The sequence below is a fragment of the Xenopus laevis genome, chromosome 3L (genome assembly GCF_017654675.1).
Source record: "Xenopus laevis strain J_2021 chromosome 3L, Xenopus_laevis_v10.1, whole genome shotgun sequence".
NCBI classification, from domain to species: Eukaryota; Metazoa; Chordata; class Amphibia; order Anura; family Pipidae; genus Xenopus; species Xenopus laevis.
The window spans coordinates 18992442-19006850 of NC_054375.1; the positions used below are offsets into that span (position 1 = coordinate 18992442).

The window sequence follows — 14409 nt, forward strand, 5'->3', positions numbered from 1 at the left end:
CTAGACACCGACCAGAGAGGTTCTCTCTGCAGCTCTGATATAATGACAGTTCTAGGAGGTAAAATGCTTTCAAAACGTTTTTCTTTCTGCATCATTACATGTTTTGAGGAAGGATGTGTAATATATCTGAATATGAAGGTTATATGAAATGTCCCCTTTAAAAACATGACTCGGATAGCAGGAATCGGCCCTCAGGAGGGAATTTCCTGCCGTTAGTTTCCGAAATACCGTGCGATCAATTTTGTTACCTTTTCCAGTGAGTTTCAAATCTAGAAAATCAATAGAAGTGCTCTGAAAAGTGTGAGTAAACCTTAAATTAAGATCATTACTATTAAGTGCCTTTACAAACTCCATAAATGCAACCTCAGTGCCCTACTATATGTATAAAAGATCATCCACATATCTTTTATAAAATTTAATATGCTCCACTCTGTGCACCAATCCAGTAAAGATGTGTACCTCTTCCCACCACCCCATAAAGAGGTTGGCATATGTGGGTGCGAATTTTTTTTTTTTCTATAAACATTCTCTATGTTGGTTGTATGGGATGGGAGGGGGGATTTTGGACTTTATTTATATCATGTCAGACAAATTTGATTGATTTTTATGATGAGGTAAGTAAGATGCTGGACAGTGGGGGCAGTAGGTGTGATTTATTTGGATTTTGCCAAAGCTTTTGATACTGTTCCCACAAATGACTGCTTTCTAAACTAAGGTCTTTTGGGCTTAAAGGGGAAGGAAACCTAGTCAGCGCAAACCCCCCACTCCCCCTCCCGTGTGTTGCCCACCCTCCCTCCTCCCCCCTGGCCTACCCGTCCCGCTGGGCAAATGCCCCTAACTTGTTACCTACCCTTCTGCGCAGCTCCAGTCCAGGGAGTTCACAGACGACATCTTCTTCCACGCGATCTTCTTCCTGCTGTGAACGGCGCTTTGGCGCATGCGCAGTAGGATCATTTCGCCGGTACGGATCTACTGCACATGCGCCAAAAGTCACGCGCATGCGCAGTAGATCGTACCGGCGAAATGATCCTACTGCGCATGCGCCGTTCAAAGCAGGAAGAAGATCGCGTGGAAGAAGATGTCGTCTGTGAACTCCCTGGACTGGACCTGCGCAGAAGGGTAAGTAACCAGTTAGGGGCATTTGCCCAGCGGGACGGGTAGGCCAGGGGGGAGGAGGGAGGGTGGGCAACAAACGGGAGGGGGGTGGGGGGTTTGCACCGACTAGGTTTCCTTCCCCTTTAATGAGGTTGTTTGCACATGGATAGGAAACTGGCTACAGGATCGGGTAAAGAGGGTGGTTGTTAATGGTACATTCTCTACTTGGAGAAAGTTTCTAAGTGGGGTCCCTTGGGGCTCGGTTTTGGGTCCACTTTTTTAACTTGTTTATTAATGACTTAGGGGAGGGTATTGTAAGTAATGTATCAGTGTTTGCAGATAACACAAAACTATCCAGCCCAATAAATTCCATACAGGATGTGGCATTCTTGCAACAGGATCTTGACAAACTGGCAATCTGGGCAGCTAAGTGGCAAATGAGATTCAATGTTGATAAAAATATCCAAGCCACTTATACCCTTAATGGGACTGCACTAGGCAAATCCATTATAGAAAAGGACCTTGGACTCCGTGTAGATGATAAACTTGGCTGTAGCAAGCAATGCCAGTCAGCAGCATCAAGGGCAAATAAGGTCTTGAGCTTTATTAAAAGGGGCATTGATTCACGGCAGGAAGCGGTCATTCTTCCACTTTATAGAGCACTGGTAAGGCCGCATCTAGAATATGCCGTACAGTTTTGGTCTCCATCACTCAAATAGGACATTATTGTTTTAGAAAGGGTACAAAGAAGGGCAACTAAGCTGGTAAAAGGTATCGAAAATCTTAACTATGAAGAAAGACTGGCCAAATTGGGGATGTTCGCGCTGGAGAAGAGGCGTTTAAGGGGTGATATAACTATATATAAATATATAAGGGATCATATAATAATCTCTCTAATGCTTTATTTACCAGTAGGTCTTTCCAGCTGACACAAGGTCACCCATTCCGTTTAGAAGAAAAGAGGTTCCGTCTAAATATTCGGAAGGGTTTTTTTTTTTACAGTGAGAGCTGTGAACATGTGGAATTCTCTCCCTTAATCAGTTGTACTGGCTGATACATTAGATAGCTTTAAGAAGGGGTTGGATGGCTTTTTAGCAAGTGAGAGAATTCAGGGTTATGGAAGATAGCGCATAGTACAAATTGATCCAGGGACTAGTCAGATTGCCATTTTGGAGTCAGGAAGGAATTTTCCCCCTCTGAGGCAAATTGGAGAGGCTTCAGATGGGTTTTTTTTTTTGCCTTCCTCTGGATCAACTGGCCAGGCAGGTTAAAAAAAGTTAAAAGGTTGAACTTTTCAACCTAACTTACTATGTAAAAGGCAATACATTCCTTGTATGATATCTTTGTTAATAGGTTATGAGCAAAGTTCTTTCCATGTCCCTCTAATTCTCTTTGCCTATTTTTTTTCTTTTACAGCCATGTCCCCATTTACACTATACCATTGTAAAGATGTCCATCTTGGTCCTAGTCCACACTAGCTTTTTGTCTTCACGAAAAGCTAGTATGGACTAGGACCTAAGTTGGGCATCTTTACAATGGTAAATTAATTTTAAAAAATGTTTGTCATCAAAGTTTGTATTTTGTTTGTTATCAAATTATCATACGTTTGATATGAAAAGTGGGTCATAAACAACCATACAAAAAATTTAGACTAAACACCTTGTAAGGTAACAAGAACAGGAAAAAAAAATCCCTTTTACTAACATTGGCATCAAGAACCATTTCCATTGCAAAAGATTGTAGAATAAACAGCTCTGTTTTTGTGTTTATGCTAATTTGCAACATTACCAGTAATGGCCCGTAATGCACAACTCACATCAGAGAGATTCAGACATGCACTTCTTATTTTCCTGAAACATTATTGATTCGTTCTCACTGAAGGCAATTGCCACTCAGAAGTAGATTTTCTTTCCCAAAAATCAGTGACTGTTAGTGGTTTGGAAAGAGTTAAAATAAGGGATGACTATTAGGCATTCTATCTGTGGATTAATGGGTAAACTAACAACCCTCATTTAAAGGGGAGTGAATTTGGATATAGACGCACAAATTTGCGTATGATATTTGGTGCGTGCATGGTGGGAAAAGAGCCGACCGATATTGCAGAAGACTTGGATATCGATCGGGCTGGACGAAATTTTTGATCAGGTGCCTTCAAAGGCACCCAAACATCGGCCATTGTTAGTGCTAAAATGTCAGATACAGGTAGAATTCTATTGTTTCTACCTGTATATCTGACAATTCAGCTCTACACGTGTGTATTGAAACAAACTATCTTTATTGTTAAGTCTATGGCCACCTTAAAGGGGTGTTTCACCTTTAAGGTAACTTTCAGTATGTTATAGAATGGCCAATTCTAAGCAACTTTTCAGTTGGTTTTCATTATTTTTTATATTTTTATAGTTATTTGCTTTTTTCTTCTGACTCTGAAGCTTTCAAATGGCTGTTGCTGACCCTTCTAAAAAGTAAATGCTCTGGAAGGATGCAAATGTATTTTTATTGCTACTTTCTATTGCTGATCTTTCTGTTCAGCCCCTCTCCTATTCATATTCTAGTCTCTTATTCATATCAATTCATAGGGTCCTTTGGACCCTGGTTACCAGCTTGCTTATAATGCAAACTGGAGAGCTGCTGAATAAAAAGCTAAATAACTCTTCAATAATAAAAAATGAAAGCCAATTGCAAATTGTCTCAGAATATCAATCTCTACATCATACTAAAAGTTATCTCAAAGCTGAACAATCCCTTTCAGGCCCTAAATCACTCAATCTCACCAGCCTGTGGATAGAAGTTTTAGCATTATTGATCACTGGGTGGGGTTCAAAATTGGCAACACATTTGGTGTTTCAAGATTTCCATTTAAAGGAGAACGAAAGCTCCAATCCAAGGGGGATGCCCTAACATTTCGATTGTAATAACTTACCTGATACCCAGGGCCGGGGGTGCTCCTGTTAGTAATAAACTGTAGTGGCTTGGGGCACTAGCAAGTGAGCAATCCTCTCCCTCATTTCTTCATGCAGGTATGCATGCACAGTAGAGTTAAAAGCCAGAATTTAACAAAAAAAGCCAGCTTTTTTGCTCTACTGCACATGCGTCGGTTTTTGTAGGAAGAGGGTGGCTCGTTCACAAGAGCCTCGGGCAGTGGAGTTTTATGCTAACAGGAGCACCGGCCCGGGGTATCGGGTAAGTCATTACAATCTTTGGCGGGGGGGGGTTGCTCTTACATCTGGCACCTCCTTGTATTGAAAGTTTCCTTCTCATTTACGCTTGTGTCAGTTAAGTCACACAGAAGTAACAATACTGTGTGCAGCTATGGGGCTTTTTTGGTGCAAAAATGTGTGCAGTAGGAACACTGTAGAAACAAAACTATTGAATGTTTTAGTGTATTTGGGGTGGTATAAATATAGTAATTTTGTTTTTAAATTACTTTTTTTCCCAGTGGCCAGTATTTTTATAATATTAGCTTTGTTCTTAGCAAGGTTTGACATGTAAAGGTGGCCATACAGCTGAAGATCCTCTCATTTGTTGGTGTCGTCAGAGCAGATCTTTCCCTGTTCTAGTTCCCATGTGCTCTGCCATATAGGTCTGATCCTATACTAATGGATGTCAACATAGGCCAACATGAGAGCACCGCATCAAAAAGCCAATGCTATTCTTTTCCAACAAGATTTCTAAACCTGCCCAACACATAACGGTCTGAGTTTTGGCCAGATATCTGTAGGGGGGGTCCATACAAGCACAGATAACCTGCAGACTTGGTCTAAAGTAGTCTAGTGGACAAATTACATCTGCCCACGTATGACCAGCTTAAGGGTTAATGACACTTCTCTCTCAATAGTTAACATCTCCCATGACTCCAAATGATTACGGAATGTGTTTTTTTATTAACCTTATAACATTTATCAGAGTTTTTTGCCCAAAAGTTTGGGCTTCCACATGTTTCCTTTCACGTGAGAGCCACAGGATGTGTTCATGGGCAGTACACTGGCTAAAAAGTTCCTCTCTCACAATGAGCCTAGAACAAATATTTAGATTAATTCTAATTAGTATGTCTCTGTTTCCTGCAGAATGGAAGTGTCTTTCGATGGGACAGAGGTCACTGTATTCTCGGAGGAGATGGAAGGAAGCTATCTGTCTGCCAAACCACCTTTAAAGAAAAAGAAATGCAAAAACTGTGCTGAACAATGTGACACAGCTAAAAAACCCAGGTATGCATTTTCAGGAACAAAGTAACAGTAAATAGGACAAGTGAACAGAAGGTAGAAAAGGTCATATGAGCCCAGTCAGGCCACACATTTATCACCATCGCTAGAAAAATGTCAGTGAGCATTTCCAAGGAATAGTCAACATGGTTAAAATGAAAACATTGAGGTGTAATTGTGAGTGTTTTGCCCAACTGTCTGTTGCGATAGAAATCACAGATGGCAAACCTACTCACTTTCAGGCTGTTGCCATTAGAGAATACAAATTTATGATCTACCTTCTAATACCCTGCCACAATCTCTGCTTATACAGTGAAACCTCAGTCTTACAAACCCTAATTTTAAATTTCCCCACATTTTATACATCATTTTTTGCTATGCTTAAAGGGGTGGTTCAAGTTAACTTTTAGTATGTTCTAGAATGGCCAGTTCAATTGGTCTTCATTTATTTATTTTATAGTTTTTTAACTCTGCATGTTATAGCTACTTTTTAATACTCATCTTTCTATTTAGACTCACTCCAAGTCCAGTCTCTTATTCAAATTGGTGCATAGTTGCTAGAGAAATTTGGGCCCAAGCAACCAGATTGCTGAAACGGCAAACTGGAGAGCTGCTAAATAACTAAAAAAAAAACTGATAAAAAATGAAAACCAATTCCAAATTGTCTTAGAATATCACTCTCTACATCATAATAAAAGTTAACTCAAAGGTGAACAACCCCTTTAACTCATAGTAACATATTGGATTTCAGTTAGTAAAACATACTACTGTGCTTACATCCTTTGCGTTCTTGATGAATAAATTGATTGAAGACATTCCCCCGATTTTACATTTCCCCTGGTCTCATGTAAAATGGAAGTTGATGGACTTGTGCCTTTTTTCAACCTAACTTAATATGTTTTATGCTAAATGCTTTTATTGGCTTACATGTAATGGTGTTTGCTAGGCAGTCATCTAAAGCCCTTTTTTCTCTCACTCATAAAGGCTAATGAGGTTATGTAATAAAAGTCACTAGTTTGCCATGGGGCAGTAACCCATAGTAACCAAACAGCAGGTAGAATCTTCTGGGCACCTGTTTAAAAGCAAACATCTTATTGGTTGCTATGGGTTACTGCTCCTGTGCAAACTTGGTGCCTTTTAGTACAAATGGGGGTAATTTAATAATGCAAGTGCAAATTGTTAAAAGTACTTAAATACTTTTAATAAAGGTGGCTGCACCTGTTCATGTGATTTATACCTAATGTCTGAGTGCCAATGCTCTGGTTCACACAGCTATTGAAAGGGGCACCAGCACAAGGGAGCACTGAAATAAACTGCTGGGGGGGGTGCATGCGCGGCATGGAGTAGGAGTAGACGTACCTACACAGAGCTTCTTGACCCAATATAGCATTGCTCGCCAATAAGCTAATATACTCTCAATTCTTCGCACCGAGCACATTAGCAGGCGAGGGAAACTAGCCGATATATTGGGAGACGCAGAACCAAAGAGCAGGCCGGCACAATGTCGCCATTTCTGCAAATAAACTCTGGCGGCCTCACAAGCGAGAGATCCAAGATGGCGCAGAAGACTCTGACAATGAGCGCCACCTAAACTCAAGTGCCTCTTCACCTAGCTGCCAGAGTTCAGATGGGGGAACAATCGGACACACCACAGTGCAAGGACAAAATCATCAACCAGCAGACGCGGTGACGGTACAAGTCCTGTCTCAACAGCTTACTCGGCTACACGATAAGCTCACAGAGACCATTATGGAGTCCATCCACACCGCACTTAAAGACATATGCACAGATGTGCACTAGGAGAATGGACAGACAAGATGGAGACTACCTTGGATGACCTTATCCTTGGGCACAATGTACTGGAAGATAAAAACGCTACTCTACAAGACGAGGTAGTATCATATACGCTGAGAACCTAGAGAACAGGTCTAGGCGCCAAAATTTATGAATCTGGGGTACTTCAGAACAAGATATCCGAAAATTTTTACACTCACTTTTTTTCAAGTATTAGCCCAGACCTCCCGGTGGAAGCTTGGCATTTTGACCGAGCGCACAGAGCACTTGCGCCTTGATTGCCAGGAGCATCCAGACCTAGAGACATAGTGGTCTGCCTGCATTACTATGAAAGCAAGGAAAGTATCATCAGCAAGACTTGCAACCCCCCTTATATCGAGCACCAAGGACAACGGCTTCAAATATTTGATGACATTTCTTCCATTACAGTGAAGAAAAGGAGGGACCTCCGTCTGGTCACCCAAACACTAAGCTCCCACAAGATTGTGTACAGGTGGGGCTTCCCCTTTAAGCCACCAAGGGACAACGGCAATACATTCTACAGGACCCTGAAGATGGCGCACGGTTCCTCAAAGACCTAGGAATCTCAAAAACAGATCAGCCACGGGACATCTCAACAGGAGATACATGGTCTATGGCGAGACTTTCCCCAGAGTGGAGTAGAGTCGAAAGATCACCACCTAAGAACACATCTCCTGTATCTACCTAAGACAGTCAATTAGCTAACACCCATAGAGTCTACATACCCAGACCCATGACCCCTGGCAAGGACGGGTTCGGAGATACGGAGCTTGTGCGAGTACGAATCACTTTATCACCTTACTTGAGTGCTCTTGAAGCCTCTGTGACGCACCCAATCAAGGCTATGCTAACCCCAATACCTATACTGGTAACCCATAAGTGGAATCTCAGGGGGGAGAGAGAGAGAGAGAATACATATATATCAAGAATATAACCACCTCCCTACTCAATATAGATACCCTTATCAGGTAAATCTTTGGGCTAGATATGAGCCTAGAGCCAACGAAGCTATGATGTTATTTACCATGGTTAACCTGCTTACAATAAATGCAAATGGCCTTAATAGTGTACTTAAAAGGTATCTGGTTATACTCACAATTAATATTTTAAGACAAACCAAGGGTCAGTAGACAATGTGGCGTCCCTTTGGGAAGCACACACAAGGCAGTCCTTAGTGGCCATCTCATCTCAATTGCCTCTAGACGAAAGAAATCAAGGACAAAATATATAGCAGAGCTGGAGAGTCAAATAGCTCACGGGGAGAAACTGTACTCTCAAATTCCCACTAGGCAGCTACGCCAAAAGATCACACAGGCACGCAGGAACCTTAGATCGCACCCGGCCCAGATGACTTCCCACATTCATACTATAAAACACTTAAAGGGATACTGTCATGGGAAAAAATTTTTTTTCAAAATTAATCAGTTAATATAGCTGCTCCAGCAGAATTCTGCACTGAAATCCATTTCTCAAAAGAGCAAACAGATTTTTTTATATTCAATTTTGAAATCTGACATGGGGCTAGACATATTTTCAATTTCCCAGCTGCCCCAAGTCTTGTGACTTGTGCTCTTTACTGCTGTACTCTTTACTGCTGTACTGCAAGTTGGAGTGATATCACCCCTCCCTTTTCCCCCCAGCAGCCAAACAAAAGAACAATGGGAAGGTAACCAGATAACCGCTCCCTAACACAAGATAACAGCTGCCTGGTAGATCTAAGAACAGCACTCAATAGTGAAAACCCATGTCCCACTGAGACACATTCAGTTACATTGAGAAGGAAAAACAGCAACCTCCCAGAAAGCATTTCTCTCCTAAAGTGCAGGCACAAGTTCAGGTACTGAACTTCGGATATCCCTGTTTGCGGATGATGTCCTTTTATCTATCACCAATCCCATGGTATCATTACTGGATCTCCATAATCTCCTATCCCAAGATGGCAATCATTCAGGCTATAAACGAAACCTCCAGAAATCCGAGGCTCTCACCTAAATATACCATCACGCGAACGTGAAGCACTGAGAACCAATTTTAAATATAAATGGAAGGACTGCTCCATGCTTTATTTAGATATCCAGCTCTATCCAGAAATCCTACTTCCAGCTCTATAGAAACAACTATATCCCACTCATAAAATCCATCACTCCACTTTTGGAGAAATGGAGTACGTACACACTGTCCTGGTTGGGTAGGATAACTGCTATTAAAATATAAATCCTTCCCAAACTGCTCTACCTATTCGAAACCCTACCAGTGACGGTACCAAATACTACTTCAAACTGTGTTGGTTTTTTTTTTATTTATTTGGGAAAAATCTAGGCACAGAGTACCCAAAGTGGTAATGACTATGAGTAGATCTCAGGGCGGGTTTGCAGTGCCAAACATACATAGATACTATGGGGCAAATTTAATTACCTTCGAAGTAGAGCCAGTGTTGACTTCGTCACACTTCGCCAGGGCGTCGCTAATTCACTTAAATCCGAAGTTGCACTCAGGGAGACGAAAGGTAGCGAAGTTGCGCTAGCGTTAATTCGTCAAGCAAAGCAAAGTAACGCTAACAATGCCTAATTTGCATACAGCGCCAAGTTAAAGTACAATGGACGTAAATGTAGCAGCAAATACATTACACTACACATGCCTGGAAAAGCTTCATAAAACAAAATAGAGTTGTTATTTTGCCCTATACATGTGCCCACTGTATAGTTTAGGTGCCATATGTTAGGAAATGTAGGGGGGAAGGAGGGTACCCCAAAAAAAATTTACGATCAGCCTATCACCCTTAAAAAATAAGACGCCAGCATTTTTTGGGACTTAGAAAATTTTTTTTGAAGCAAGCCCTATCCACTCTGTTGCACTTCGCCTGGTCTGAGGTGGCGAAGGCAAGTCTGGCGCAAGAGGTAACGTTCAGTAAAATGCGCAAGTTAGTGAATTAGCGTAGTTACGTCCCTTTGCCATAGCACAACTTCGCCTGGCATAAGGGTGCGAAGTAGCGCTAGAGTAGGTCCACTTCACTAGCAAATTTACGCCAGCGCCCGTTAGTAGTTTGGCGAAGCAACTAAATGTTGTCACGCTGGCGAATTTTTAGCTAGTGTTAGCCACTTCGCCCTTTAGTAAATTTGCCCCTATGAGGCAGCGCAACTAAGCCAAGTATTGGGTTGGACAACATTTGACCCAAAGACTAAATGGGCACTTATGGAATCTCTCTCATTGGCCAAACCACATCTGAATACCTTACTCTGGCAAACCCCAAAACCAGTTAAACTCCCACCAGATACTTTGCAGGTGACAAAGTTCACTCTAAAAATTTGGGAAAGAAACCCCTTGTGGGCTCTCCTCACCTTATGCAATGAATTCTAGCGAATCCTCATTTCCCTCCCGGTCTCTCTCACCCCTTCCAAGAACGTTGGAGCTCTAATAACTTCTTCAGAGTATTTGATTACTTCAACCCATTGGAGAATAGACCATACACTTTTAAGGAACTCCAAGAGAAACATCAAATACCTCAGAGTTGGCAATTTGAATACACCCAAATCTCACATTATATTCAAAGCTTATGTAGCAGAAAGGCACCTTCTACCTTACTCACTCCCTTTGAAAAACTGTGCCTTAGAGGTCTTCCTCAGAAAGCCTTAATATCCACTATATATACCATCCTGAACACAGAGACGAGGGAGCCATTTCACAAACATAAATACATGTTGTAGTGGGAGAGGTAGAATTTTCCCTGATACCTCTGCACTGTGCTGGCGAGTGTGCGGACAAGGGGCTCCCTCTCTCACATACTATGGTAGTGGCCTAGGTTATTAGGATTATGTTATTAGAATTTAGCTAGGCTTAGAGGGAAAATCCCCCAACATGAGAGAATCTGGTCTAAATGGGACTACTATGTTTCCCACAATAAGTAACCCAAAACTAGGGGTAGGATATACTTTATGAGTAAATCCAACTAAAGGGATAGGTAAGGCTCTACATACTAAAATAATGTCAATGTATCCATTTTATATTGCGGTAGCTTTTTCTCTCATTGTTATGTTTTCAGTTTGCTTTTATTATTACCTTTTCTTTGTTTTCTTTTTGATGTATAATTATTGATTGCATAAACAATAATTATACATCAAAAAGGAAACTAAAATGATTGATAATAAAATGCTGTAAAATCCTCGTATCTCTGTTGTTAGAGAAAATATGCAATGTCTGAAAATCTATATGACAAAATCAAATAAAATTGCAAAAAAGAAATAAACAACTGCTTTGTGTCTAGACTTGCATCTAAATAATTGTACGTGAATTGCATGACGTAAAGAGTTTACCACTAAGATAAACAAATTGAATGCGATTTACCATAGTTACATAGTTAAATTGGGTTGAAAAAAGACAAAGTCCATCAAGTTCAACCCCTCCAAATGAAAACCCAGCATCCATACACACACACCCTCCCTACTTTTAATTAAATTCTATATACCCATACCTATACTAACTATAGAGCTTAGTATCACAATAGCCTTTGATATTATGTCTGTCCAAAAAAATCATCCAAGCCATTCTTAAAGGCATTAACTGAATCAGCCATCACAACATCACCGGGTAGTGCATTCCACAACCTCACTGTCCTGACTGTGAAGAACCCCCTACGTTGCTTCAAATGAAAGTTCTTTTCTTCTAGTCTTAAGGGGTGGCCTCTGATACGGTGATCCACTTTATAAGTAAAAAGGTCCCCTGCTATTTGTCTATAATGTCCTCTAATGTACTTGTAAAGTGTAATCATGTCCCCTCGCAAGCGCCTTTTTTCCAGAGAAAACAACCCCAACCTTGACAGTCTACCCTCATAATTTAAGTCTTCCATCCCTCTAACCAATTTAGTTGCACGTCTCTGCACTCTCTCCAGCTCATTTATATCCCTCTTAAGGACTGGAGTCCAAAACTGCACTGCATTCTCCAGATGAGGCCTCACCAGGGACCTATAAAGAGGCATAAATATGTTTTCATCCCTTGAGCTAATGCCCTTTTTTATGCAAGACAGAACTTTATTTGCTTTAGTAGCCACAGAATGACACTGCCCAGAATTAGACAACTTGTTATCTACAAAAAACCCTAGATCCTTCTCATTTAAGGAAACTCCCAACACACTGCCATTTAGTATATCACTTGCATTTATATAATTTTTGCCAAAGTGCATAACCTTGCATTTATCAACATTGAACCTTATTTTCCAGTTTGCTGCCCAGTTTTCAAACTTAGATCACTCTGCAAAGTGGCAGCATCCTGCATGGAATAGAAACATCATCTGGAAAAATAGAAACAGTACTTTAAATGCCCACCTCCAGTTCATTAATAAACAAGTTGAAAAGCATGGGACCTAGTACAGAGCCCTGCGGTACTCCACTAACAACACTGGTCTAATTAGAAAATGTTCCATTTACCGCCACTCTTTGTAGTCTATCTTTTAACCAGTTCTCTATCCAGGTACAAATACTATGTTCCAGGCCAACATTCCTTAATTTAACCAGTAACCTTTTGTGTGGCACTGTATCAAATGCTTTAGCAAAGTAAATCACATCCACTGCCATCCCAGAATCTCATAAACATAATACTAAAAGTATTTTTAAAGGTAAACTACCCTTTTATACTAAAAGAAGTTTCCATTGTGTAAACTAAATTGTAATTGACCGTTCTCTTCTCATGTGAAGTACTTTATTATAGGTATTGAGTATACTGCTATTGTGAGTAACTCAGCCCTTATTTACTTACATACCTAGTGCTTCAGTGGATTTTCTGTGTTCTAGGTCTGCATATCTTTTGTACTACTATGATATCTACCTAAAGGTCCAGCAGGAGATTCCCCACCTTCCTCAGTCTGAGATTAACAAAAAGATAAGTGAAAGTTGGAAACTCCTGAGTGTGGCTGAGAAGAGTCATTACCTAGAACGTGCAAAGCTGGAAAAAGAAGGTTTGGATTCGGTGAGTAGCTAAGGTAGAGAGGAGAGGTATGGGTGTGCACTGGGTTCCATTTGGCAGTGAAACAAGCAAGCATATATAGTAATATCAGTGGGGTCTCTGCACAGTCAACATTTTACATTTGGTATCCCTTGTACACTAGAGTGCACCGTTTTTCGAATGTGGATCAGCTAGTCATCGATCCCAAATTTTCTGAACCTTTCACTGGCCATTAAAGGAAAACTATACCCCCCAAACAATGTAGGTCTCTATAAAAAGATATTGCATAAAACAGCTCATATGTAAAATCCTGCTTCACTTAAATAAACCATTTTCATAATAATATACTTTTCTAGTAGTATGTGCCATTGGGTAATCATAAATAGAAAATTGCCATTTTAAAAAATAAGGGCCGCCCCCTGGGATAGTAGGATTCACTGTACTCACAAACATACCAACAAACCATACATGTTAGGTCACATGAGCCAATTAACAGACAGAGTTGTGTCTTTTGCTCCCACACTTCTTCCTGTTACAGTTCGAGTTGAAGTATATCTGGTCAGGTGATCTCTGAGGCAGCACAGAGACCATCATGAAATGGTGGCTCAAGGCAAGAGATGTAAAAGGGCAAGATTTACTTAAATATATATTCCAGTTTGGTAAGATTCTTTATTATGCCACTTAATATGATATGAACTATCTGTTGCTTAAGTGTTCATTTTGGGGGTAAAGTTTTCCTTTAAGTTAACTAACTAACTATATAAGTATATAAGTAACATTCTAGATTTAGTGGTTTGGGGTACCCCATGAGAAACTGGGTGTGAAATTTGTGCTGGAGCTGCAGAAAACAAAATAGCATATAGTTGGGAAGAGCATAGTTTGTCTTAAATTGATCAAACTGTGTAAGTCATGTAGGTGTTTCACCTTAGCCACTGCCCATGAGCTAGCATCAGGTAGGGATCAGAAATGTGGGGAGCTTATTATTGGGGGTGTAATCTAGTTAGCTGCCAGTGTTCTGGAAAAAACTTGTGTGACCACTTTCATTGTGGGTAATGTATAAAACTTTTAAAATAACCCTTGTACTTCTACTCTTCCTATTTTTATAGGTTCTACTGAACTTTGCTCCAAAAGAGCATAACATGAATAACCAAACGCTAGATCCTCGAAATTTTGTGAAATTGTTAGGGCTTATGTTTGTTTTGCCATGTGTAACAGCACAGCAGTAATTTATATATGCAAAGAAGTTGAGCTTTATTAATTAATTATTAGGCAAATTATGTTTTGGGTTTTTCTAGATATAATACTAATAACCTTTCTTTTTTCTTTTTTTGTTTTTTTCAAAAGTCCACCAAACGGCTCCAAATTT

At 40.4% G+C, this 14409-nt stretch overlaps 1 protein-coding gene across 11 annotated transcripts in view; it reads left to right on the forward strand.

Annotated features, from left to right (window-relative positions):
* hmgxb3.L (HMG-box containing 3 L homeolog) overlaps positions 1–14409 on the forward strand; it is a 140205-nt gene that overhangs the window by 39410 nt on the left and 86386 nt on the right. For 9 of the 11 annotated variants that reach the window (XM_018251216.2, XM_041585258.1, XM_018251210.2 and 6 more), the window contains 2 exon segments: positions 5160–5300; positions 12893–13067. In XM_018251216.2, the coding sequence (XP_018106705.1) occupies positions 5160–5300; positions 12893–13067 (316 nt within the window). 11 annotated transcript variants of the gene reach the window in all.